The sequence below is a fragment of the Pavona decussata genome, unplaced genomic scaffold (assembly GCF_977016875.1).
Source record: "Pavona decussata unplaced genomic scaffold, jaPavDecu1.1 SCAFFOLD_214, whole genome shotgun sequence".
Classification (NCBI taxonomy): Eukaryota; Metazoa; Cnidaria; class Anthozoa; order Scleractinia; family Agariciidae; genus Pavona; species Pavona decussata.
The window spans coordinates 2108637-2135511 of record NW_028145619.1 but is presented as its reverse complement, the minus strand read 5'-3'; the positions used below and the strand labels follow the sequence as shown (position 1 = coordinate 2135511).

The following is a 26875-nucleotide window of genomic DNA, read 5'->3' as shown; positions in this document are numbered from 1 at the left end:
AGTGGCGGCAAACGGCGGGAATTTCAAGCCTCGCACTCGTTTCAAGCGGTTAGGCATGAGAACTAGAAAACCAATATTTTCAATATGGCTGCTCTGAAGTGCACCAGTCATGAAATTACTCGTAAAAATTTAAAAATCACAGCCATTGTTTTCTTAAACAGTTAAAAACATATTCGGTACCAGCAAACGAAAAGAAACGATATGTAAAAACGTAAGAGAAGAAAGGCACTATTCAAAGGGTGTTACGTGATCGACTAAAATAGGTTTTCCAGTTCTTGCGCGCCGCTAAAGTATCGCATTGATGGTGCAATATTTGGAAACATACGACATAAAAGGAAAATCCTCTCTGAAACTTGAACCGATTACAAGTGGACTGGTTAAATACGATCAGAAAGGCAAGATCGGTCTGAAATGGCGGCCGCTTTGAATGCACGATCCGGATCATCTGCTCTGTCCCTCTTCGATAAACAGTTTGAGGATCTCTTGAGAGGTCTACGTGTTGTTGGGAAAGATCTTGGAAATAGCGAAGATGGAACAAAGGAGACACAGTTAGCGACTAACGAGCGTGCTCCCGGAAAAGGTAATATGTTTCAGTTTGGTAGTATTGTAGTTTAATTTTTTCTTTCCAAAAGACTAAATACTTTTTTCTATAAGAGTATAAGTTATGTACACAGGGTAAAAACTAGACAGTCCTGTGTGGTGTTTCAGTTGAGCCTTGGTGCTGTTCCTTCATTTAATCGCAATGATTACAATATCAAGAAGAAGAAAACCATTAAGGAAAAACAGTAAAATTATAAATTAGTGTCCAGCATGTTATCTAATTGTTTACCTTTACAGGTCTTCTATTACCAGTCTCTGTCACAACTTCTTCCATGTGGAAACCCTTTATTATAGCACCCCTTTACGTGTACACCTACCCAACCCAGGCTAGCTGGATAGTTGCCCTTATTAGATTAAACAATAAATGGGGAGCAGAGATGGCGCTGTGGTGAGAGCACTTGTTTCCCACCAATGTGGCCTGGGTTCGATTCCCGGACTCGTCGTCACATGTGGGTTGAATTTGTTGTTGGTTCTCGCCCTTGCTTCGAGAGGTTTTTCTCCGGGTGCTCCAGTTTTCCCCTCTCCTCAAAAACCAACATTTCTAAATTCTAATTCAATCTGGATAGTGTCCCTAATTAGGACTCTGCACTAAATACATTTGAAGGGCTGGGAGCATAACCGACTTATGTCCAATTTCAGCCCGTTTTTCGATTTTGCTTGGATTTGTCCAAACTTTTGCATGTGAACTGCAATTCGATTGAAAACCATTGTCCAGTATTTTTTCACGCCGATTTCGCATTAATGCCGTTGAGAAATTTTAACATCTTGTAAAGATATATCGGTAACATTATAGACACTGGATGACCAAAAGGACAATGCACTGAGTACTAAATACTTGTATTCAATATACACTCGTTGTCTTTGAAACACGGCACACGAAAGCGGTCTTTTTGGCGGGAGCAACGAAAAGAATGCTGTCACGCTTTTATTTGATTCTGTTACAAACTACTACATGCGTGACAGGAATGTCAGAAATGTAAACAGTTACATTCTCCAAGAGAAAATGTGTCCATTTCCTGGCGTAAAATCCAGCTTTGTCCCGTTTGTCGACATATCGCTCTTGATAACGCAAAATAGTAGCATTCTACACGATTAACAGGAAGACATGTAGCCATTTCAACGATTAACAACGATTAACAATGATTAACGGCAGTTCTATTAAAAGGTAAAGACTATCTATTCTTTTCACGAGCAGTCGGTGTTAACTGTTGAAAATCTATGTTAATTGTACTTTTATTGAATCATTGCCTTGAAATTGTAAAGTTAATCGTTACATACCGAATTTCAAGCCTGGCAAACCACAACTAAGGCTTGCAAAACACCTTGCACATGGCGGGATTTGTCCCTGATGCTCCCGCGGGATTTGATAATTGAATTGAAAAATTCGCCACAGCACAGTCATCACTACCAAGGAGGGATTCTTTGGACAACATTTAGACCAGTTCCTGTGAACTGCATTCATCAATTTCATAACTTTTCAAAAGATCCATAAATGTCGTGCGTTTACAAACTTCACCAAACAAAAGCGAAACCAACTAACCAGTACGATACGCAAGTTGTTTATCCCGACCGCCTTGATCTATTTTGGGCTTGTTACAACCCGCAAAAGCAAACCATGATATCATCACAACCGTTACTTATAGAAACAACAACTGGTGCGACTAAACACGGCTCGTGGACAGTGGAAACTTTTAGGCTACTGATAATTTGGAAAACGAGTCTGACGTGGACAAAACCTATAAAAAATTGGCCTTCCAAACGCGTTCACTTGTAGACAAGCAAACTCCCCAATCCCCTTCCCCCTCCCCCCGACTCAATGTTGTCTTTTGGGTCACGAACAGTTTCCTGGCAAGCATCACTTCCCACATCAACATTGCATAAGGGGGAGGGGGGGGGGGGGGGAGGGAGCAGTAACTGTGTAGAATTACAAAGGGAGAAACAGTAAGTGAGTGGTTTTTTGGCTGTCTGTGTTCGGTTGTCATTGCATAGGGGGAAGGGGTGGGAGGGAGAAGTAAGCAAGTGGTTTTTGTTCTGTTCGTGTTTGGTTTTCTCAAGGAGTTTTGTCCAACCGCGAAATGTTTTCAAAAGCAGGGAGACCCAAAATTTGGACAAATCCGAGCGAAATCGAAAGCTGGGCTAAACCTCGACATAAGTAGGTTATGCTCTCAGACCTTCATTTGACACTTAAAGTAAACTGATTTATTTTATTTATTTGTTTTTATTTATGTACATGTAGACCCACATTTAATGTTGTCATTTGCATAGGCGTTGGATGAAATTGGGTTGTCTATGTGACACCATGTCATGGTGAAGAATAGTTGAACTAAATTGATGAAATTATGGCCAAGTTAATGAAAACTACAGATAGACTAGAGATTCTCCATTAGGAGAAACATAGTAACAATGATGATTAACTGTGCACAAAAATCTTTGTCCACAGATTTACCTGAAGTTGCAGACAAATCTGGAATGATTTGTTCTGTTTGTCAAGTTGTCTTTGATTCTGTGGAAACCCAGGTAAGTAATGCAAAACATTCTTAACTTTATATTTGTGTAGTGTACATTTGTCTGTGTGGGGGAGGGATAGGGTAGGTATATGTTCTCCCCCATCACTAAACACTCCTCTCTCCCAGAAAATTCCCAAATTTGACCCACCCCTCCCATAAGAAGAAGAAATAACACAGGCATACCTCAAAAGAAACATAAGCATCACCCTTCTTTCAATGCACATATGCCACTCGTCACCATTCAAATCCTAGCAGAATGCAGGTTGCTTGATATATGAACTTATAGTAGTTTAATGGCCTAGCTCCACATGTCCCCTGTACCTTGGTGGTAGAACATCCAAACTAGTATGGTTATACATGTAGGTTCAACTCTTGTTAGGAGAATATGGATTTCTTTTTTCCAAGTATGTCAATGACTGAAAAATACATCATTTTATTAGTTTGAACTTTTGTTCTATTACAGAGAGAACACTTTAAGTTAGATTGGCACAGGTTCAACCTCAAGCAGAAACTCATGGACAAACCTGTTCTGTCGGAGGATGCATTTGAGGAAACTATTTCAGGTGTGTGATTTTGAAGGTGCAGTGGAACCTCTCCTTACGGACACCTTTAATACGAACACCTCTCTATTACGGACAGTTCACTTGGTCCCTGAGAGACTGAAATCCATATAAAGCCTACCTCTCTAAAACGGACACCTCTATAATGCGGACACTCATCCCTGTCCTCTTGGTGTCCGTAATAAAGAGGTTCGACTGTATTTAAATGTCATAAAATTAAAAGGGACATTTGTGTTAAATTAGTGTAAATAAAATGTAGTTGTATGGGAAGAATGTGATAAACATCTTTTTTGGAGGCTTAGAAGACTAGATGATGTTTAGTTTGTTACCAGATTTTAACATTGGCTGGCTATCATTTCATTAATAACCCCTGTTTATGCTCTTGTATGACTCAGAGTGCCAGTGAATGACGGAAAGTTATTTGTTGTAATTTTATCTTCCACACCAAAAGCCTAAGGACAATTGTTTGTGTATTCTGGGCCCATATCTTCTGCTTGTGCATTAGTTTCATCATCAAAAAGCAGATACAAGCACAGCAGGCCCAAGAATACACGGCAGTGAACTGTGGAGGCAGAGTTTGAGACCACGAACCACAGCTGTGCCACTATTAAGAAGCTGGCCAAGACAAACAGCGGTGGAAGATCTTAGTTGCTGCCCTACATGCCAGCTTGCTTTATGGGCAATACCAAGCCAACTAACATTAACAGCATTTCATTAAACAGTCAACTGTCGCCTTGTGAAAACCTTGCTATCACAGACACCTTGATAATACGGACAGCAGCTAAATCTCCGGCAAAAATAAATTACAGACATTTAACCAAAATAAGTTCCCACAATTACAGACCCTTGCTATTAAGAACACTAACTTACGGTCTGGAGGGTGTCCGCAATAATAGGAGTTGACTGTATTACACATTACTTTTTTGGAGTTTGTTTCTCAGTAATTTCTGATGGTTAACGTAATTTTTTAAATTGAGAATTCAAAACACTGCAGTGAAGGGAATGTCCTTGGGGACTCGCATTATTCTTTACTACTCTACAGTGTAGTCTTTCATAAAATCCTGGATTCACCCTTGATATACACAGTCACTGTAATTTGCTTTTTGCTGTTGTTGACCTCTTTTCCTCATTGTTGATCTTTTTTTAAATTTCCTTCAGGTGAAGTATCCAGTATATCAGGTTCTGATAGTGATACGGACAGTGATGATGACCTGACTTTACAGTCGACACAAAGCAGTATATCCCCCATCAATGATCTCCTGCCTGAAGAAAGGGATGTAATCAAGTCAAGTTCAACTGGAAGGCAACACCCAAAAGTGTTTTTTGTCAACGAAGATGGAGATGTGCTGTCCATTTATCACAGTGTTTTGTATTCGGTGAAGGTAATTTCAAAATATTATTGTCGTTACTCAGTTAGTGAAAGGTCATTTAGTTGTTATGGGCTTATATGCCTCGATCTTTCAAATATCAACTTGTTTCTGTACAACACAGGGTGTAACCACCATTTGCAACTAAGAGTGCTATTGTGACAAAGCATTATCTGATTGGGTATGAAACTTGAGATGTTTTGTCAATGAAGTTGCTTTGTCATCAAACATTAATTTTGAGCTCCTGTAACTGGCGACTAGCAACAGCGTGAGCCAGTTACTGTGGGCCCAAAAATTAAAAAATATAAGAATAGTTAAAATACATAACCGCAAAATTAAAAGCAACACGAGACAGGCTGAGCAAGACTACGACACTTATTACATTTAAGGCAGACAGTGCGGGGATTTTCACAGTCGTAATTACATAAGGCAGTTTTGTAATACCCCACCATTGCCTGTTTAAAATAATTCAGGGCGTTCATGCGCAAGTTCAGTTCATCAGCAACAATGTTCCAGCTGCGTATGCATCTGATGATGTAGGACTTTTGATAAGTCACTGTCTGACAATTAGGCTTTACAAATTTAATAACACCACTAGATGAAGATCTGGTGGGCCTCGTGATGCCAAGTACCCTTTCACACAATGTCAACATGTATATTCTCCTAACTGTCCTCCATATATTTCTTTTGCTACTAGTTGGGAGATTTTGTCTAAAAATCAAGGCATTTCATCTTTGGAGATTATTTCCTTTATTCTCGTAACTTAAATGTTTAATCAAGCAGCAACATTGTAAGGAGAAATTTGATGTTGAAAAAGGCAACTTTCTTCAGCACCCAAAGCCATCTCTGGACAGATAGTTAAACTTCAAATGTCTGTTTACAAGACATGCCATGTTTCTTTTTCAATTAGATCAACTCGATATGTTTTTTTGACATGTGGCGACACCGTTATATCTGCACCAAACAATACAGCTGTACTACTGGCCTTTGTTTGACTCCACAGAATATCCCATGCAGTCTGGATATTACCATGGCGCTGTTTACCAATTTGCCGAAGACAAGTTACTGGATCATTTTAATGACAGCTGGGGGACATTTTGCTGGTGCAGTATTTAGAGGAAAAGATGTTGTGACACACAAGACTTTCCATCGTTACACAGTAAGAGCAAAACGTGGAACTGCACAAGGTGCAAGGGATGCACAGCAGGGTGGAAAGCAACCAAAGTAAGCGATCCACTGCTTTTTTCTCCTCAATACCAGCGTTGTCAGATACAGTGTATCATCAACGTGAACCCTGTTTAAAAACCTTGGTAGGATCTTGAAAAGTTCTTAGTGAAATCATGGCAAGATCGTTGATATAACCATGGCAAGATCCTCATTGGGATCATGTAAGATCTTGGACAAGATCCTGTAAGATCATCCAAGAAGCTGCAAGTTCTTGCATGATAATATTTAAGATCTTCCTCATGATCTTGGTAAGATCTTAAAGTGCCTATCCTTACCCAATTCTTTTATGTTTTAGATCTGCAGGGGCAAGTTTGAGGCGATACAATGAAGCTGCCCTTTTACAGGTCAGTGTATTTTTTACTGTTTGGTAGAAGTTTGAAGTATGTGTATCACTTTTAAAAGCTTTTACAGTGGTCGCTCTGAGCAAAGGGCATTTTTTCCTTGAAATGGAACTTTATAGTTTAACTTTAGCTGATCTATCAATAAAAACCTAAACAAAAATTGAAATGACCACCAGAAACGGAGTTAAGGTTTTTTGTTTAAAACAGCAGCACTCTGGATGTTACAATCATTATACAGTTGTAGGACTCTGCTACTTAAAGGCCGTGCCCTCCTTAGAGAAAGTTGTTTGTGAATTCTCCCTCAGTCTTCACTCTTGAGAACAGAATTGGAAGATACCGCTTGATGTAGCTGTACTTTTATTTTGGAACAAAATGTTCCATGCTCGTGACAATGTGAACATTTGCCGTTTGCTAAAAATTTCCCACCACAGGGCACTTTCAACATTGCTGATCAGCACGACAGGGCATCCCCGTCCCCAAGAGACAACGATCTTTTGGACAGCGGTTGAATCGGAAAAAATTGAATAAAACCGCGAGGGCTCTTGGGACAAGAATGGATGCATGTCACAAATGAACGTAGTATACATGCATTGCCCAGCTCGCCATGAATCCCCAGCAACTCAGTGGATAGCGTATCTGACCAGTGTACAGGACGCCAGGGTTCAGATTTATTGAATTATTTATCCCATGTTCGTACCAAGACGAACATTTTTATAATTGAATTAGGAATATATGAAACATATATTTGAACTGCGGATGAAACTGCTGAAGTTGCGCACTAACTGCGAGGATCTTTCTTCTATTTAATTTTTATAATTGTGGTTTCTTAACTTAGTTGTGTGAACCTTTACCTATTGGCAAACCACGTGCTTAAACTGTCAGATTTCTCTCTAATCTGTTATTGTGTCCTTGTCAGGTTGTGTGAATCATAACTCGTTCTACATTTCTGTTGCTCAAATGGCTTAAGGACGGTGGCTACTAATACAGAAGTATTTTTGCTCGGTTTATAACTATGCAGAAAAAGCAGATCTTAGCAAGAGATATCGAATTCCATTAAGGAAATTGAAGGTAACCATGCATTTTTTAGAGGTAATTAAGCAACAACAATTCTAAAAAGCGTTAAAATATAACAATGTATGGCTTTTTTTTTTCAAATTGAAGCTTAATTATCTCTGAAAAATGCGTGGCTATTCCTAATTTTCTTTTTGGATTTTAATGACAGTTGCTAAGACGTTATTTTCCCACATAGCTATAAGCCCCCAAAAGTACCTTTGAATAGGTAGGCGCTGTCATAAGAAAATCAGGGTTTTTCGGATCGTCCCGAGATGCGCAGTACATATCCGCAGTAGCAAAAGTAGGCACCGTGGGGTCAACGTGTAGGGACTATGTGGTACTGTCTTGATTAACCACCAAATTCTCAACAGTAGTTTGAATATAAATCTATGGGAATGACTAAGGACAATTTCTATTTTGTTTCCGTATTCAGGAGGTGCAGGATCTCCTGGAGGCGTGGTCCCAGCACGTGGAACAATGCGACCGAATATTCATCAGAACACCTGCTTATAACAAATCAATGTTCTTTGGAGGAAAAAAGCCTCCTTTTAAGAAAGGTAGAGATCTAAGTAAGAGCCTGTATTGCTGTCTAAAGGGTCGTTTACACAGTCGAATTTTTGTACGATTGTTGTCACCATTTTGTCGCGTTCGAGCTCGAAACTAGCGACAATTTCGGTGCATTTTGGGCGCGGTTTGGGTGCGACATTTGTTGAGATTTGCTGTAATTTCCACGAAATTGCCGTCAAGTTGCATGAGATTGCTAACATGTTCGAAAACCTCTGTGACATCGCACTGATTTCACCACTAGTTTACTTTTCCATCTCGAGCCCAAAAGCGACAAAGGTTGCATACAAAGTGCGACAAAATTTAACAAAGAGATCGCATGTGTAAACGGGGCTTAAATATTGAACAAATTTTCTTGCTTGCCAGGAATGACTGATACAGACCTGTCAAGTTCGGTTTCTAGAACTCGCCGTAGAGCGATTTTCAATTGAGTGTCGAAAGGGACTGCGCCCTTTGATTGGTGATCAATTTCGCGCCACTTTATCAACCAGTAAGGAGCAAAACCTAAACCAATCGTGACTTGTGCGCACCCGTTTTCCCGCGCTTGGCGCCGGTTACACGTATTTCCCGCGCTTGGCGCCGGTTACACGTATTTCCCGTGCTTGTCTCCGGTTACATGTATTTCCCGTGCTTGGCGCCGGTTACATGTATTTCCCGCGCTTGGTGCCCATTAAACCTATTTGCTTTAAGTTCTGATTTGCTCATTGCGCTTTTTGCGTCTCTTGTGATTGATTCTGCTTCCGCGACGCTCAAAAGAAAACCGCTCTGTAGCCAACGTTTTCTTTTCTTTTCTAAGATGACGAGCGCATCAGAACTATTCCCTTCGCAACCAGAAGACCAACATTCAACGAAGTTAAACGTGTTCATCAGGACCTGTCCAGCGTACAGTTACTGGGTAAGCGATTAGTTCGATCTTTTTTTTTCCGAGAGAATCTGTGCTCAAAACAGCGGAGAGTTTAAACAAAGAGAAAGAAACGTTTTGTAAAATATTAAAAAGGAATAGTGTTAGAGAATAGAGACTCTTAGCCGTTAAAGATTTATCTGCAGAGTTCGGGTCTGTGATTAGGCAAAATATACGACTATCTAGATTTGAAGGAGTTGAAAATATACAACGATGTTTTCTCTAAGGTGAAACAATCTTCTCCCCCAAGGACGAGCAGTTTCTGATTTACTTTTATAAGGTTAGTGGAGCCAGAAGCGAGACACACGAGATTGCACGAAAGTTGAGCTCCTCGCGTCAGCGAATTACATAATAGGGAGTTTATATTAAGCAGTTACTATAAGAATGGCTCTTTGTGTGCGTTATAAGTTTTGGTACTTTTCTCTGTTTTTTATTTTTGCAAAATAACCACGTGAAATGACCAAATTCAAGGTTTTGTTGAGAACGTGAGCTCGCGATGGTAAATCATCCATTGGCCTTCTGGACGCTTTGTTTGCTAACAATTCAGTTTCTGGGTTGTTCGTCTTTGTACAAGTTGACCGAGTTGGAATATTCGCAAAGAAGTGCATATTAAGGTCCCTGATGTCAAAGAGGAACCCTTCTTTTTGCAGCGCGTGAATAGAGCGTGAACTCCTTTCATCTGTGCGCGTTTCTCTTGAACCGAATAATAAATACAGGTAAAATTTAAGACCTTGGTATCGCCAAAATTACTGTTTTCATAGAAGAGTTTTTTGTTCCTTCTCAGGGAAGGAGAGCGATGCTGAACTTCAAGGACTTCTTATACAGTTGACACAAACAGAAACAGCGGACAGTTTGCCAGCAGTTGTACAGGACAAAGTTCAATCATGGCAGGAGAGTCAAAATATTGACAATCACAGTGAGGGGCAAGAGGGAATGGATTCAAAAGAGAATGGCGATGAAGAAAAGCTTGATACGGCGTCTGCAGTCAAGCCTGAAGAAACACCCAAGAAAACAAAGAAGAAAAAAGCGAAAAACAAAAAAGTTGCGTTATTGGATTTGCAGAATGGAGAAAAAGGTAGGGGATTTACGAAAAGTTAACTAAAGATGGTGTTAGAAGGACAAAATTTTAACGTGACGTTGTTGCGTTAAACGTTGTTCAGGGCTGCAAATAACTAACTGGCAGGCGCCGGTCACGTTGTCCGGTCAAACATGTTTTTGCTCGGACACTACCCGTTTTTGGCCGGTCAAATTTTAACAGTCGTAACTCTTGGGATAGTGAACCCAGATTGCACAGTAATCCTTTTATAACTAAAAAAAAAACAAAAAAAAAAACTGAATCCAAGTCGGTTTGGCAATAAAAATATTAAAAGTTACATGTAATAGTTTTACTACTCTTTACTGCGAAGCAGCCTCGCATAATTTCAGTACGTAGAACGGTTACGCAAGATACAACCGCAATTATCCGTTTTACTGTACATCTGGCAAAATCACTTATAATTAAATATTACACTTTGGCAATCGCCACATCATTTCTACAACTGAACTTAAAGTAAAATGTGCAGAATATATGAAAGCTGAAGGATTCAATCGGTCTCTTAATGAATTTGAAAAAAGAAGCTAACTGAAACGTAAACATAAACAAGAGACACTTAACTTTAATTCATATCGTCTTAGGGTTTCGAAATTCGGCAGCACTGTATGTAATTGTATTAAATGCATGGCGTCCAATGCGCTCGCTGACTTTCTTCCATTTAGAATCCCTTTAAGACGACCTTATTCTTCCACTTTTTGTGTTTTACGCTCCATTTTTGAGTTGCATCGAGTGATGAAATCACCAGAAAGCTTAGTAACCAAGCAGGTTGTGCCGGAAGTAACGTATGGTTTGTTCGCTTTTCCCACTTTGCAACAAATACTACGTGGAGAATTCTTGGTGCCGCGAGATTATTCTTCGTGAGGGTGCTTTCCGATCATTCAACCAATCAAACAAACAGTCAATCACTTTATTTAAGAGTCAATCATAATATCTAGCCAAAGGTAAAACGCTCTACTAATTAACGGAAGACACGATGATTTGCGGTCGCGACAGGACCGTGATGACATCGTGGAAATTTGCGACTACCGGGAATTTCTCGACCACTAATTTGTCTAGTTTTATATTCGTTTTTTTTTCTTTCGGAAACATGAATGTTGTCCCTCGTGATTATCAAATAGTTAAAAATTAAAATTTCTCTGAACGAGTCGGTAAAGGACCGGACAAGATGTCCGGCAATCCAAGGATTTGTCCGGTCAATACCCAATTTTGACCGGACATTGTCCGTTGACCGGCCGTTATTTGCAGCCCTGGTTGTTATCGTGTAACTGCGCGAGAAACAATTCGTTGCGACAACACATTTCGAGTTTTTGATCTGTCTTCAAAATTTGTAACACTTCGCAACAAAACGTTGCGTTCGACAGAGGTGTGTCACCGGTCTTTTTCATCATGGTGATCGTTGTTTTTTTAAGCCCAATATTAAAGACGGTGTCTTCTTATACGGGAGTATTTTTGCGCGGTTTATGACTATACGGGAAAGCAGGTCTTACCAAGGGTTTTTGTATTGGAAAAATAAAAGAAAATTGGCGGTAACCACATATTTTAAAAGATTATTAAGCAACAACAATCCTATAATAGTTCTATATTTTTTTCCAAATTGAAGCTCAATTATCTCAGGAAAATGCGTGGTTACCCCCAATTTTCATTTGGATTTCAATACCTCTAGCTAAGAACTTCTTTTCCCACATAGTCATTAATAAATCTTGAATTAGTAGGCAGCTTTCTTAAAAAATTACTGAGAAGTTCTCAGACCATCCCGAGATGCGCAGAACGTATGCGCAGTAGCAAAAGGAGACACCGTCCTTAACATACATATTCTCCTTAATGTTTTCCCTACATTTCTCGTTATCAGTTGGGAGAATTTCTTCAAACATCAAGACTGATTGATTTCATCTTTAGTGATCATTTCCTCTATTCTCATTACCTGTATGTTTCATCAAGTACTGATATTGTTAGGAGAAATGTGATGCCTGTCAGTATTGGGGCTTAAAACGTTAAGTGAGAAGCTCCAGCTTTAGAGATCCATTGCTTACTTCCTGTTAGTGAAACCCTCTTTAACCAGTAGGCCTATTGATTGATTGATGCCAATCTCCACTCAAAATAACGCAGACTTAGTACCAGACGCCTTCGGCGCGTTTTTTAAGGGCATATTCCGTGTATTGTAAAAAAGCAATACACTGAAAAATATATGTTGTATCTGTTGCCGGTGACGAAAACATGATATCCAAATGCCGAAGTGAAAGAATCATTCTCATTCATTCACCAGGCTGGAAATATACCATCACATTTATTTCATATTCTCATTAATCTTTTTGAACAAGAATATATGTGGTTTTTCGAGGTGTTCTGATTTTGAAATATCCGGAATATGTACCTTCAAAACGCACCCCTACACTGTAGACCATTTACCCCTCATCAGCACGTGCAAATTTTAAACCAGCGTTTGTGTTTGTACTTACACCCCACACTGCCAGTATCATTGAGGTGTAACCCGGGGGGGGAAGGGTGGGGTGAAGTATAGTTATATTTGTGGTGCCTCTATTGAGCCAGGGACTAAAGCGAACAATGTTTTGCGCCCATTTTATTTAGTTTCGCCGGAACAGCACTTGTGGAATCGACTTTACTGCGCTGTTGTGTCTGGAAACAGGGAAGTGATATGTTCAATTCTTGGTGTCAGCGTTAAAAGCACGGGAAAAGACGAGTTTGAACACAACGGAGACTTTTCACTTAAAAAGGCTGACATTGATTTGGACTCTAGAAATTCGGGCTCAACAAAGGAAGCAAAAAGTGAGGCGATAGAAAGTAGCGAGGACGTTGAAGATGGTGAGCTTAATTCCAAAGTGAGTTGTCATGGTTGTTCAAAACCTGACGGCAATCTTGCCGAAGAATTTGTAAGAACCAGTGTTAATGAAAGAGATTTTCAAGCGAGTGCATTCGAAGGTATAACTGAAGGTTTTATGACAGACTCAAAAGCAAACAGGATTGGAAATTCCGGTGAACAAACTAAAACAGGGAGTGAAGAAACACAAGAACTTGAAGCAAATGATGGAGATATGTCGTCGAAGAGTGTTTTAGACGTGATTAATGGACGCTTTGGCGAAGGAGGTGACACCCTTCTTCACGTAGCGTCACGTTCTTCTCGTGTAGATGTTGTATCAATGTTGCTGGAGTACGGTGCAGATCCTGCAGTAAAGTGAGTTGTGACCCTAGCCCCTTTTCAATTAAGCTGGAGTTTAAATTTGCATTTTTTTCTTTCGCTTTTGTTTTTAGCTTGAAACTGTGGCTATACGGCAATTTTTTTCTTGCACAGACGAGACGACTTTAAAAAATATCACACCACACAGGCGAGACGACAAACTCATTCTTTGTCGTGAAAAAATCATCTCGTTGTAACTATTGGCCTTTTGTGATTTTTTTCCTGCAGCTTTTTAGATGTTTCGTCGCCTGTGCGGTACTGGCCATGTTGTGATTTAAATCTGCTTTTGGTTAGAAATTTTTAATTTTTTTTCATCGTTATGAATCGGAGACAAAAGAAAATAAACATTGAACCGATTTGAAAATGTTGAAACCAAAAACTGATTTGAACCACAACGACTACACCGCAATGATTTTGTTACCCCTGCGTCCTGTTTCCCTGACGCTTAAAAATCGCCAGACGCAAAATTATTCACGGTACACTGACGTCCGCGTCCTGCAGGACGCAAACATCAATCGAACGATCTAAAGATGTGTTTGGAGAATATCCTGCTGTGATCTTAAATCTGTTACTAAAACTACCTCAAATCAAAAGAGCAACATAGTCTGCCTATAAAAATATGCCCAGAAGTAAATTCTGAAGGAAGAAAAAGCAAGCATTAACACGTGCAATTTTCTTTTCGAAAAAGTCGTGTTGCCTGCGCAAGCAGAAAATCTCACGTGTTGTCGTGGCTTACTGCGCGTTGTGATTGGTTAGAAAAGCTCGCGCGACGTTCTCGACCAATTATTTAGGTTTAAAATAACCAAAACTTGTCCCGCCCACTATGGTGAACTTTGTCCAACGCCGTGTTCCGCTCATCGCATTCGATTGATCCTACTTAGGAATAAGAATAAGTGGACTAGCTGTTAGACTTTTTTTTGTTTAGGTAAATTTGGGAATACGCATCCGCAACATTTCGGATAAACACAGTAGTTTAAGAGACATTTTGCATTCCTGTTACTCCAAAATCTCTCTTGAGGGGTTTCTAGTAATCATTGTATGTATTCGTAGTCCGGAATAGGTTCAATCGAACGCACCCTTAAACATGTTTAATGGCCTATTTCAACATTTAGTATGCAGGTACAACGAACAATATTTCTTGAGCAAGAATTGCAACATTTAACATAGTAAATCGAGGGACTGGTTATGAAACCTCACCATCTTCAAAGTTGATAACAATGGTGCTGCAATTTATGTTGGAAGGGCCGCGACCGTGCACAATCCTTTATTTTAACCCTTTATTTTTTTGTTCTTTTCGATAGGGACGATAAAGGAAGGCCACCTTTTGTTGTTGCTAGTAGCAAGGAAACAAGAAATGAATTCCGTCGGTTTATGGCCTCAAATCCAGACCGTTATGACTACGCTAAAGCACAGGTATGAGGGAGCCCAGTTGGGAAAGGCAAACTTTGTAAAGTTGACAGCAGAAATTCAACGGATGTTTAATTTATCAACAGAGTTGATAACTAAAGGTAATTTGGCCATCGTAAAGAGATACGTCAGATTCGCTCTGACGAAGGGCTATCGATCGAAACGTCAGTACACGAATCTCTTTACGGCGGCCAATTTACTCTATCAACTACAACTCTGTTGATAAATTAATCATCGGTTTCTTCTTTCCACGGCAGCACCGCAGTTTCTTTAAAAAACTAGCCCCTTAACCAGAAATTTAAGTTTCCTTTTCGCTGAAGGGAGCAGTGATGGCGCAGTGGTGAGAGCACTCGCCTCCCACCACTGTGGCCCGGGTTCGATTCCCGGACTCGGCGTCATATGTGGGTTGAGTTTGTTGTTAGTTCTCGTCTTTGCTCCGAGAGGTTTTCCTCCGGGTACTCCGGTTTTTCCCCCTCTCCTCAAAAACCAACACGTCTAAATTCCATTTTGATCTGGTAAGTGCTCTGCGCTAAATACATTGACACTCAAAAAAAAGTAATGTATTTTTATTTATTTTTATTTGTCGCGTTATCTCGAACCTTGCGTATTTCGTAACCTCTAACGTTACAGTGTGGCACAAATTTGATCTCCATGCGCAGGCTAAGGGCGTGTTTTTTGGAACATATCCCGGATATTCCAAAATCAGCTGGAAAACCTCGAAAAGTTAAAAATATTCTTCCAATACATTAATAGGAATTAGATTCTTTTACTTTGGCCATTTGGATATTTTTCGGTACTGGGCAACAGATTTAACCGATTTTTCAGTGTGTTCCTTTTTCAGAATACACAGAATATATTTCAAAGAAACGCGCCCTAAGAGAACACCATTTTTCCCCCAGCCCCCTCCCCATCTTTACAATGTCGAGTCCAACAGCCAACGTACTAGTCAGCATTGGTTGTCTTTCTCTCTTGGGAGACGCGGGGGGGGGGGGGGGGGGGGCAAATTCAACTTTCTGTTACCTTCTTACGTACGCTGAGGGGACACCACTGTTCCTCCCTCACACCTCTTACACTGTTGAGTCCGTGTGTCCTGAAACCTACGTACAAATGAACTTAAATTTTTATTCATTTGTATTTGGGAGGGGGGGGGGGGGGGAGGGGGACTTGCTCAAAACAGCATGGAAGTGTCATTTCATTTGAGGAGTAGTTTGCCCATGTTTCGACAAAAGTTGTCGCGCATCTCACAAGAAGAGTTCTCAGTTGCAGTAGGGCAAAGTCTGGCTTGTACTAATCAAGTCGATTTCAAGTCAATTTATTTAATTCACACAAATATTACAAAGATGATTATTTTTTAAAACTAGGTCACATAAAGGGAAAGAATAAAAAATAATTTACATTTCATTGTTACTGAAATAGATTAAAAAAAAAAAAAAATTTAAATTTGGGATGAAGAGTAAGACGTTTGCCAGCTCTTAAAGAGTTGAGAATGTGCAGTTTTACAAATTTATATTCCCATTAGGTTTTTTATAACTTTTATTGATATCTGAAAACTGCTTAACAGACTGTACATTGCAGTGGTAGATAAATACCACATAAATAGCAAAAGAATTTTTATCCTGTACAGAAACGACATCTTGTATATCATTACAACCGATGGGTGTAACGACATTTTTCTGTATAAAGTACTTAAATATCGTTTTAATGTATTTTGACATTTGTTGCAAAGTTATACGGTAATAGATATGTATGGAAAAGATGTCAGTGAGCGAAATTTGAACTTTTTAAAATCAGCCATTGTTTCTTTTGTAAGTAATTATCCGCTGGGTTGCTTGATTTATTACCTTGTAATTCTTTTGAATGCCAGTTTATTTTTGTTTCTAAATTTTCATCGTTTGAATATTCATGAGCGATTTTCTCCATTCCTTCTTGTACAACAAATTTACTTTCGCTCGTTTTTTTTTTAACACGCTTTAATCATTGAGGGGAATCTTCCAGAATTACTAGGAAATCAACCCATAAAAAATTCTTTATGAACTTGATAAGGGCCCACTTCACTTATTCCAAGCTACCACATTTTACTTATTTACAACGTTCTATTGTTTGAATATTCATGACGATATTCTCCCCTCGTACAGGAGCTCTGACGGTGTTACCTATATACCATATTTACACGCCTGTCCTCCTTCTTGACACGCTTAAGGACGGTGCGTACTATTGTTACTGCGCATACGATCTGTGCATCTCGAGATACTCGGGTTTCCTAAGGGTGGGGGCTACTAATACAGGGATATTTTTGCGCGGTTTAAAACTATGCGGAGAAAGCAGAACTCAGCAAGCGCTTTTGGTATCCAAAAAGAAAATTAGGGGTAACCATGCATTTTTCAGAGATAATAAAGCTTCAATTTGGAAAAAAAAAACAAAAAAAAAACGCCATACATTGCTTTGTATTTTACTGATTTTAAGAATACTTCTTGCTTAATTATCTCTAAAAAATGCGTGGTTACCCCAATTTTCTTTTTGGATTCCAATAGCCCTTGCTAAGATCTGCTTTTCCCGCATAGTCATAAGCCGCACAAAAATACTTTGGTATTGGTAGGCACCGTCCTTGAAACACCCCAGCAAATCCTCTTTTTCGTCACTTAGAAAGTGACGCACACCCGAGCTATGTCGGAGCCATTGAAGGTTGTCTCTGCATGGAAAACGGATCAGCTGTAACAAAATGCTGAAAAAATGTATTTTCCCGCGATAATCAATACAATCTCTCCGAATACCAATACATGGCAATGCTTATATGCACATAATTTTAGCGGACAAAGTCCTCAACTCTTTAGCCGGAATTGAAATCTTCATACCAACCATGGGAAAGCCTTTATTAGACAAAAAAAAAAAATGTAATGAACAACTACAACGAATTTTGTGAGAAAAAGGGCGGACAGTCACCTTTGGAAAGTAATAAATTTAAACTGCAAATAGTCCCATAACTGAAAGAACAAAGTCTCCTAAAACACGCGTGGGACCCTGGCGTTACTGAGCATTGCGTGACGAGCCTAAAAACGGCTGTGTAGGAGACTATGGCGTTACCTTTTCGAAAGGTTTCATCTTTCCTCTAGCAGAAGTAATAATTTCTTTTGAACAAAATAAAAGTGAACGTAAAAGTTCAACACACAGAGAAATGAATTAATTTAACAACGAAAGATGTTTTGCATTATGTTGATGACAGCATGTCGAATGTGTCTCATCTTCCAGCAGTAAATCAAAGGGTTTAGCGATGAACTTAGAAACACCATCGTCCAAGAGTATTGAAAAATAAGCTCTGTAGTTCGGTTATGTCCAGAGATGGCCACAGCAATCTTATAGCAGTTCATTGGAAAATAACAAATCAAAAACACCAGATAAACGTAAAATGTAGCAACCGCTAATTTTACAACATTCGCCATCATTTCCCGATTCTGTCCTTCGTCTTGTTGCACTTGTAGGGATTGAATTTGATTTCTGTGGCGTCGAACAGTTGAATAGATCTTGTAGCAAAGTATGGTAAGAATTACGGAACAGAAAACATCAATAGCGATATAAATTTGTCTATAGCTTCCTGAGATCCACCAAGGAAAAGACGAAAGAAATGAGCTTAGCACCATTATTGAGATCACCACAGCAACAACGCGCTTGTGAGTCACAAACTCCTGATATCTGAGATGAAGATGAATGGCCAAGAATCTGTCAACAGTCAGTGCAAACACACCAAAGAACGAAGCCCAGCATAAAAAATATCCAATGATCCTAAATGCGATGTACGTGTTCCTGTAAGTTGTATTATCTTCAGCGTATTGTTCCAAACCCATGGCAAGATGTGCAATGTGTAAAGGGAGAACCAGTAATCCGACACTTAGATCAGAAACAGCGAGACTCAGGAGCAATGTTTTCAAAGGTTTTGGTAACGATGAAGTTTTTCTTATGGCGTGGATTGTGATACTGTTCAACGTGATGGCGGTATAACATAAGAAAACGTTGAAAATGATATTAACAATGTACGTGGAAGTGAATTCTTCAGCTTCGTTCATTGTGCTACATACAAAGCGAAAGTTTATCTTACGTCTGTGACTTTTGGACAAAACACGATTTAGTTCAAGAAGCGCAGATCGTCGAATATCAATGATGATATTTCAAAATTTCTGTTGACCAAAGAACAGATTCGTCAAGTTTCCTTGGGTTCTCTGTATCTTTTACCTAGACTTTATGAAATCTGTAGCTGCAACTTCGCTCCAGTGCAATGTAACAAGGAACTACTGTTCTTTGAGTCTGTTAAACGCCGTGTCCGGTTTTGTTTAAAGCAGATGGTTACAGAAGTCTTGGATGTCATCAGAAACTAAAATTTTAGAGATAATTTGACATTTCTTTATCTTTAATGAAGATGAGACACCAGGCCTCAAAATAGCATTAAAGCTTGCCCAGTGAGGAGGCAGCGATATTTTGTTGTAGAAAATTGGCTAAATTTTGGACGCAATTAGGACCAATTAGAGTTAGAAGAGACACTATGCTTATACCGTTGTTTGAAAAATAGACTTCGCTAATTTTCTTGCGTCATGCAAGACTCTCACGTACTTATACTCAAACCTGAACCGCTTGATTATTTCCCCTTAGTTTTTTCGGGTTTCAAGGTACAAGGTTTAAATGTAGCACAACTTTCAAGTTGAATTGAATAGGAACTGACAAGTAAACTCTATACCAAACAAATACGATATTAAAAAACTCATTAATAATTAACAAGCCAATTGAGCTATCAAATGGTCGATAAAACATCACGAGCAGTGGTTTTAAAACCTGAAAAAACCTTCTCCTTATTAATATGCGGGGTTTAATGTTTTTTCGTACCGTATGCTAATTTCCAACGTTCACAAAAGCATCATTGTTATGAACTCTCTTGACACGCTTTTCCAGGAATGTTTTTGAAGCCGTTCAAAAAACTCGCAGCGCGTTTTTTATCGGGTCTAAAACTACTCGGCTGCGCCTCGTGGTTTTAAATCCCGATAGAACACTGCTGCTCGTGTTTTAAACATACGTGAAAGTTTGTCTTCCGTTTTAATTTAGCAAAGTGACTATTATGTTTATTGAATTTTAATCAAGCTAATAGCAAGGCTTTAATGATATCACTGTCAACCGATTGATCACTCAACTGAAAACGGGCCATCTTTCTATTATTTTTTAATTTTTTAATTGAGACGGTGTTTTTCAAGAAAACCGACGCAGCAGTAGGTAGGTTCCATTTCGTTTTACAGAGTAGCAATTAAATATGCTGATATATGCGAACAAGAAACAAACAATTGATAATAAAACAAAAAAATAAAATGCTATTAACAAAAGAAATTAACAAAAAGTTGCATGAATAAGAGTTACAAAAGCAAAAGCCACGAATAGTGTTTAAAAACTTTAAAATACGAGCTTTTCATTTTCTGTTTTTGTCAAACTTTCAGTACACCTGTTTTTGATGCACTTCATTTTGCATAAATTCGGATAATTTTTATTTGAGAAAAGGCGGCTGGGTTTCTGATGGCGGACAGGAGATGCAAAAAGTGTAATTTTATAGTAAGTTTTTGATTTGAAGAAGGACGGAAGAACGATACAACAAGGAACTGCAGCAGTTGTTTGAGTTTGTTAAACGCGTTTTCTCTTCGCCTAAAGCAGGTGTTACGGAAGTCTTGGATGTCATCAGCAATTGAACTGAACATGTTAAAGCTGGTTAGACATTTAATAAGGATGTGTCACCAGGCCTCAAAATAACACCAAAGCTCGCCTAGTAAGGAGACAGCGATATTTTGTTATCCCCCCCCCCAAAAAAAGGCTAAAATTTGGACGCAATTAGGACCAGTTAGAGATAGAAGAGACATTATGCTGATACCGCTCTGCTGATATTGTCTGACAAATAGATTTCGCTCATTTCTTGTGCGTTGTAAGACCTTCATGTACTTGTACTTAAACCTGAGCCCGTTTGATCGGTTATTTTAAGTTTTTCGCGTTTCAAGCAATTTTTGGTTTCTTGAGCGGGCGCTCGTGTCGGCTCAGTAAAATTCAGCACAACTTTCCGGTTGAATTTAACAAAAACCTCATAACTAACATGTAAGCTCTATACCAAACAAATACCGCACTCAAAGATGCGTACGATGCTATTTTAGTTTTACGTTTATTACGTAAGTCGAGCCTTATTAATTTACGTCTCCCCGAGAAGAATTTTCCCATATTTTACCGTCGATATTTCGAACTGACATTGAAGAAGCGAGAGCAACTTTGCTAGGGTGGCCAGGGTGCGTTTGATTGGACGATTCCTAAGAATACCATGTATTTTTGGAGTTTCTGGTATACAAAGTGGCTCTCGAATATCGTGTGCAGAGACAAAAAGATCTTAAGGACGGTGCCTACTATTTTTGCTGCGCATACGTTCTGCGCATCTTGAGATACTCGGGTTTCCAATGGGTTGGGCCTACTAATACAGGAATATTTTTGGCGGTTTAAAACTATATGGAGAAAGCAGAACTTAGCAAGTGCTTTTGGTTTCTCAAAAGAAAATTGGGGGTAACCATGCATTTTTCAGAGATAATTAATCTTCAATTTAGGAAAAAATGCCATACATTGCTTTATATTTTGGCGCGTTTTAGAGATATTATTGCTTAATTATCTCTGAAAAATGCCTGGTTACCCCCAATTTTCTTTTGGGATTCCATATATTTCACAAACCGCACATATTTCATAAACCGCACAAAGATACTTCGGTATTAGTAGGCACCGTCTTTAAGACTGGCTTACAGCTCGGTGATTAGTGGTGATAATAAATAGATTAGAATCGCGTTTACGGCAAACGTGAGATTCGCCTTTATATTTTCTCGAAAAAACAAAAACAAAAAACAAACAAACAAAAAAAGAAAAAATCACGAGTACATAGATGAAAAAAGTGCAAACTAATTCTGACCTTTGATGCTAACTCAAAACTACTCAATTTTACTGAGAAACTGAAAACAGCGAGCGGCAAATGTAGGATAAACATGGTCACGTTCTAAATCTCGCTCGTGCTTTCAGATTCCCAGCGCACTGACAGCGGAAATGGAAAACGAGAAAGAAAAACGGAACACGGAAAGGAAGAAGGCACAAAAGAAAGCTCAGAAACAGAGAGCCAAGGTACGAATATGCTTAACTGACCCTTTAACACCTAATATCAAAGAACAAATTCTCCTCTCTTGTCTCCATACTTTTCTTATAAAAGTAATGTGGAGAAGTTATTAAAATATCAAAAAATTCACCTTCGTTGATCATATACTTAATTCTCATGACCTCAGGGGTTGAATAAGCATTGATATTACAAGGAGAAATTTGATGCTGATCGCTTAAAGGGTTAACTATTACAATCACTCGGTCAATTGATCGGTTCGGAACCCCAGGGAAATGCTTTCTAAAAAGTATCAGTATTCAGTAGGGTGAAGACATTTTCAAAGATGTAGATTGAACCGGAATGGATGTTGTTAGTGATGGCCTGTTGATCTTCTCTTTTTGTAGGAACAAAAAGCTATCGAGCGAAAAAAGGAAGAAGAAGAAAAAGAAAAGAAAGCTCATCAAGCTTTAAGTGAGCGAGAAAAGGTATTGACGGGTAATAATATTGGTGAAGTAGCAGTATCTTGTCCCATGCGCCTAGTTTGTTTAATGGCCTTAGCTCCCACGAGTCTCCTGTAGCTCAGTGGTAGAGCATCTGAACTACTAATCGGAAGGTCTTAGGTTCGACTCCTGATAGGAGCACTCAACAGCAACGACAACAACAACAACAACAACAAGCTTTATTTGCATGACTATAACAAATACAGTATTGCAAAAGCTATTCATAGCTAATTATTGATTCGTTAACTAATTCCTAAGATAACTTAAAATAGAATAAAATAAAACAAAAAAAATAAATAAAATAAAATAAAATAAAATAAAATAAAATAAACAAATAAAGTAACTGAAGTCTTTGCTTATTTTAAACTTTTTATACAGTAAAAGTAATCATTCCGGAGAGAAGTTTATCTCTCAATTCGAAGCACGAAGAAACAAATGAAATTAATTGAGTGTTTATAAAATAGTCAGTTGAGTTCATTATATGCGATAGTAAAGTTTCTTTTACTAATAATCGTGTAAATGGAAGGCTAGGTTCTATTTCAGAAAAGAACCACTCTGATTTTTTCCGAGTATGCCTGTGCCACTTACTGAAAGAAAAAACATGCATTCATAATTTCTTCACCAGGTCCCAGTTGTTCAAAGAGCGGATAACTTTATCCAGTGGATAAATCGCTATCCATCGGCTAAAATGTTTTGGTTGCAGTACATTTTATTCGCTGGATAGCGATTTATCCACCGGATAGAGTTATCCGCTCTTTGAACAACCTTGGCCAGGTTTAAAACATGACATCACATTTCTGTTATACTGATGAAGTACTTTTATTTCACCCTTTTGGGAGCTTTAGAGCTTCTATCGTGATATGGATAACACCAAACACGGCAATCTTTATACAGAGAACCCACATCATGAACATGATGTTCAGAGGGTCCCTTTAGATTGAAAATAAAAACAAACTTCGTTCTTTAGATAGAAGACACTATCGACACTGCGACAAAGACTACGACGACAGCGAACGACAGCAAAACTGAATGACGCACAAACTGAAACATCGACAACTTACGAAATAATTGCTAGCAGTCAACTCCGTCCTTCCGGACGCCCGCTCTTACGGACACCTCGTTTTTACACAACATGAGGACAATGGGCTTAGTTTCTAAAGAAACTGTGATGCTGCGTCCGTGGGGGTTGGAAGCGACTGCTTTTGTTTTATGAACAGAGTTAATAAAGTACTAATTTGGCCGCCACTTGAAATCTCTTTACGGTAGCCAAGCGTACTTTATCAATTCTGTTGATACAACCAATCATTACACACATGACTTTACGTCACGCTGAAAAAGATTTAATGAAAACAGCTCCTGCTTTTAAGGACTCTTGTTATTGTGGACACTGTATTTTTAATGCGTTTAAACAAGGTCACTATGCGAAATCATACATTAATGATTTTATTGGCTTGACCATTTTGTTGTGTGGCAAACCGATAGAACGTTCGCTACACTATTATCTCGTACTGAGTAGCAATAAAATATTGAAGAAAACTCCTCACTTAGCTTGAGTATGTTTTTCATGTCAGCGGGCCCTTGCTGCAGAGAAGCGATTCGCTCAACAGATGGCCGCCAAACAAGCGGGGATTACCTCATGGTAAGGAAATAAAATAAACTAGTTTTACCAATAACCAACCAGTGGCACTCGAATTCTGGATCGATTTGGTTTTTTAAAAATGCTGGTTCTTTTGGAGAGAGGAAAAAGTCTACCACTTGTGGGATGTGGCTAAAAGTGACAATGTCACAATTACCGCGCATGCCTACTCTGGTAACCTGCAGCCGTAGGGAAGGGCACATAGGCCATGGTGGTATCAACAAAACGAAACGAAAGGAAACGAAGTAAATAATAGGCGTCGGTGTTAGCTGTCTTGGACAACTTTTTCGGCCATTGTCAGCCTAACAAGTGCCCTGAGAACCAGGGCCTACAGTGCCGAAAAACGCATTGCCATTTCAATGCAGCTTTCCGCGCGCCGATAGCAGAGAAACCGATACTGAGACTATTGGGGCGACCAGCGTTCGGTGGTTAACGGCAATAAACGTCCATCGACTTCCGTGTGAGTTTGAGCTCGATCAAATTGAACGCAAGTCATTGCAAGTTCGCATACCTCCAGACGAAGCAAAGTCGCCAGTTGTCGTCTAAGTTTTCAACTTGCTGTAAATTGCGGGCTCGTTTGGTCATGGCCTTAAGCTCTAGGCAAACAATTTCCCTTTGTAAACAGAACGAAAGTTTGCTTGAACTAAACTAAGAAAGAAAGTAAATAACTAGCCCTTTAAACTTCAATCATCTAGCTTCACACCTAACTATTAACTTTGTTTTTTTGCATCTGAAAATCTTTTGGACATGGAGACCATTCTTTAAAGGCCTCTTTTAACGCAAGTTGTCGCGTCTGGATTTGAACCCAGGCTACGACGCATGCTCGTACCACTGCCCTAATGGCTGTGGTGACGTCATACGCAGTTTTCCCTACTGTGTCACCGAATACATCTTTGTTTTTTGACGTAGTTGCGCTTGGTGCAGTACAAGTTTAGCTGGCCAGGTACCATTTGAGCGACTCACTTACAAGTATTGCAGTACAGCTTGTGTAAAGGCTCACAGACTTGATATGGAAAATCAGAAAGAGAGATAGCAGCAGTGAATGGCGGAAAGATTGAATTGATGGGAAAAATAGTTGCCTCATTGGTCAAGATCGATGGAAATACACTCTGCCTACGGAAAATCCATGGAGCCGATATTTACAGACCAACCGCAGTGGTGTCCGTTGTAGGGGGGATGTGACTGATTTTTGCAACACATGAGAATGGTCCACGCTCAACACCATTTTACAATGACTCAAGATTCCCGCGCGCTGATTGGTTCGTAGCTATTGTCAATAAGAGTACAGACAATAAAAATGACGTCAGATGTAACGCGCACGTTTCTCAAAGGAAAATAAAGCTAATTCCGCTCGTACTTTTTCCATGTTCTTTTGAAAAACAAATGGGCGGCAATTTTCTATGGTCTATACTCTTATAAAAACTTGGCGGTGAAACCACTCGTCTGCGGCTCCTTGTTCCACTTGCGTTTTGAACATTTTATGACGCCATTTTATGGTCTAAGAGTATAGACAGTTGAAAACTGCCGTCCATTTGTTAATTATCCTTTTTACATTATTAATTTATTCATATTGTTCCCGTAAGGGTGTCCTTTCGTCGTGAATTTCGTGGTCCAGGAAATAAAAGAATCTAGCTACACATCAAGCAAAACGAGGAACTTAAACTAAATTTCAGCAATGGAGACAATAAGTAGACTGTTTTATTTTATTTGTTGTCTCTGAGGTTCAAATCGAGGTTTAAAGCAAACAGGAAGTTATTAATCAGTAAACCGTATTCAGATGATTAGTCTTTATGGTTTCGGCGAGTTATGATTTCAAGTCGTAGAATTTCCACTTCGATCTAAACCCTGGAGTTTTAGAAATGTTTAGTCTAAGAGCTACGTGAAACCAACCTTTGTTTGCTTGAAAACTGACTGTTCCCCTAATCTTAAACCTTAAATACTAACCACAGGTCACCATGCAAGCGTGATATAAGAGTTTGTGTGGCGTTAGAATTAAATCGAAAATTAGACAATTTTCCCACAACAACTCACAAAGATCATAATAAAGTCTGAAAAAGCTTACCCGGTGTGTTTTGCTGTGTTTTCAAGGCTTCTCAGTGCTTCCAAACGCCGTTTTGAGCGGTTTATCTCTCAGCGGCTGGTCCATGTGCATCACTGTATTATGTTAACGAAAGGTTAGAAACTAGAAGTCATATTCACACCTGTTACCACAATATTTTTTTTGTTGAATAAGATATGTGATGGAGCAAGTTCGAAGGAACCTTTCCTGAAAGCGGCAACCTTATTTATTTTGATTTGGACTTATCCACGCGAAATGGGAACAAGGGACATATCCCGGATATTCCAAAATCAGCTGGAAAACCTCGAAAAATTGAAAATATTCTTCCAAAACTTTGATAAGAATTCGATTCTTTTACTTTGGTCATTTGGATGTTTTTCGGTACTGGGCAACAGATATAACCGATTTTTCAGTGTATTCCTTTTTCAGAAGACACAGAATATGTTCCAAAGAAACGCGCCCTAAGAGAAAACCATTTTCCCCCATTCCCTACTCCCCATCTTTACAATGTTGTGTCCAGCAGCCTACGTACTTGTCAGCATTGATTGTCTTTCTCTCTGGGGAGACGGGGGGGGGGGGGGGGGGGCGGGAGGTACAAACTCAACCTTCTATTACCTTCTCACGTACGCTGAAGGGATACCATTGTTTCAATTCAATTCAATTCAATTCAATTCAATTTATTTGCCATTAACAAAAAAATACAACATAAATACATTATAGACGACACACAAT

General features: G+C 39.2%; 1 protein-coding gene and 1 non-coding gene across 2 annotated transcripts; both read left to right on the top strand.

Annotated features, from left to right (window-relative positions):
• The first annotated feature begins 70 nt into the window (after positions 1-70).
• On the top strand, positions 71-25497 carry LOC146460206 (tRNA endonuclease ANKZF1-like). Its single transcript, XM_085088496.1, has 15 exons — positions 71-580; positions 3041-3117; positions 3571-3670; positions 4826-5049; positions 6038-6258; positions 6557-6605; positions 8089-8212; positions 9016-9114; positions 9905-10195; positions 12800-13403; positions 14708-14819; positions 21879-21977; positions 22353-22433; positions 24020-24087; positions 24994-25497. Exons 1-15 carry the CDS (start codon positions 412-414, stop codon positions 25115-25117), a joined length of 2442 nt encoding a protein of 813 aa, XP_084944622.1. The 5' UTR covers positions 71-411; the 3' UTR covers positions 25118-25497.
• Trnas-acu (transfer RNA serine (anticodon ACU)) lies at positions 22517-22589 on the top strand. Its single transcript has one exon. It is a non-coding gene; the product is annotated as a tRNA-Ser (tRNA).
• Positions 25498-26875: the final 1378 nt, after the last annotated feature.

What these genes read in the sequence shown, in the direction of transcription:
- LOC146460206 (XM_085088496.1), top strand. Translation starts at nt 412, where the DNA reads ATGGCGGCCGCTTTGAATGCACGATCCGGATCATCTGCTCTGTCCCTC. An exon ending in TTGATTCTGTGGAAACCCAG is followed by an intron (nt 3,118 to 3,570) that starts GTAAGTAATGCA and finishes GTTCTATTACAG; the next exon opens with AGAGAACACTTTAAGTTAGA. An exon ending in GTCCAGCGTACAGTTACTGG is followed by an intron (nt 9,115 to 9,904) that starts GTAAGCGATTAG and finishes GTTCCTTCTCAG; the next exon opens with GGAAGGAGAGCGATGCTGAA.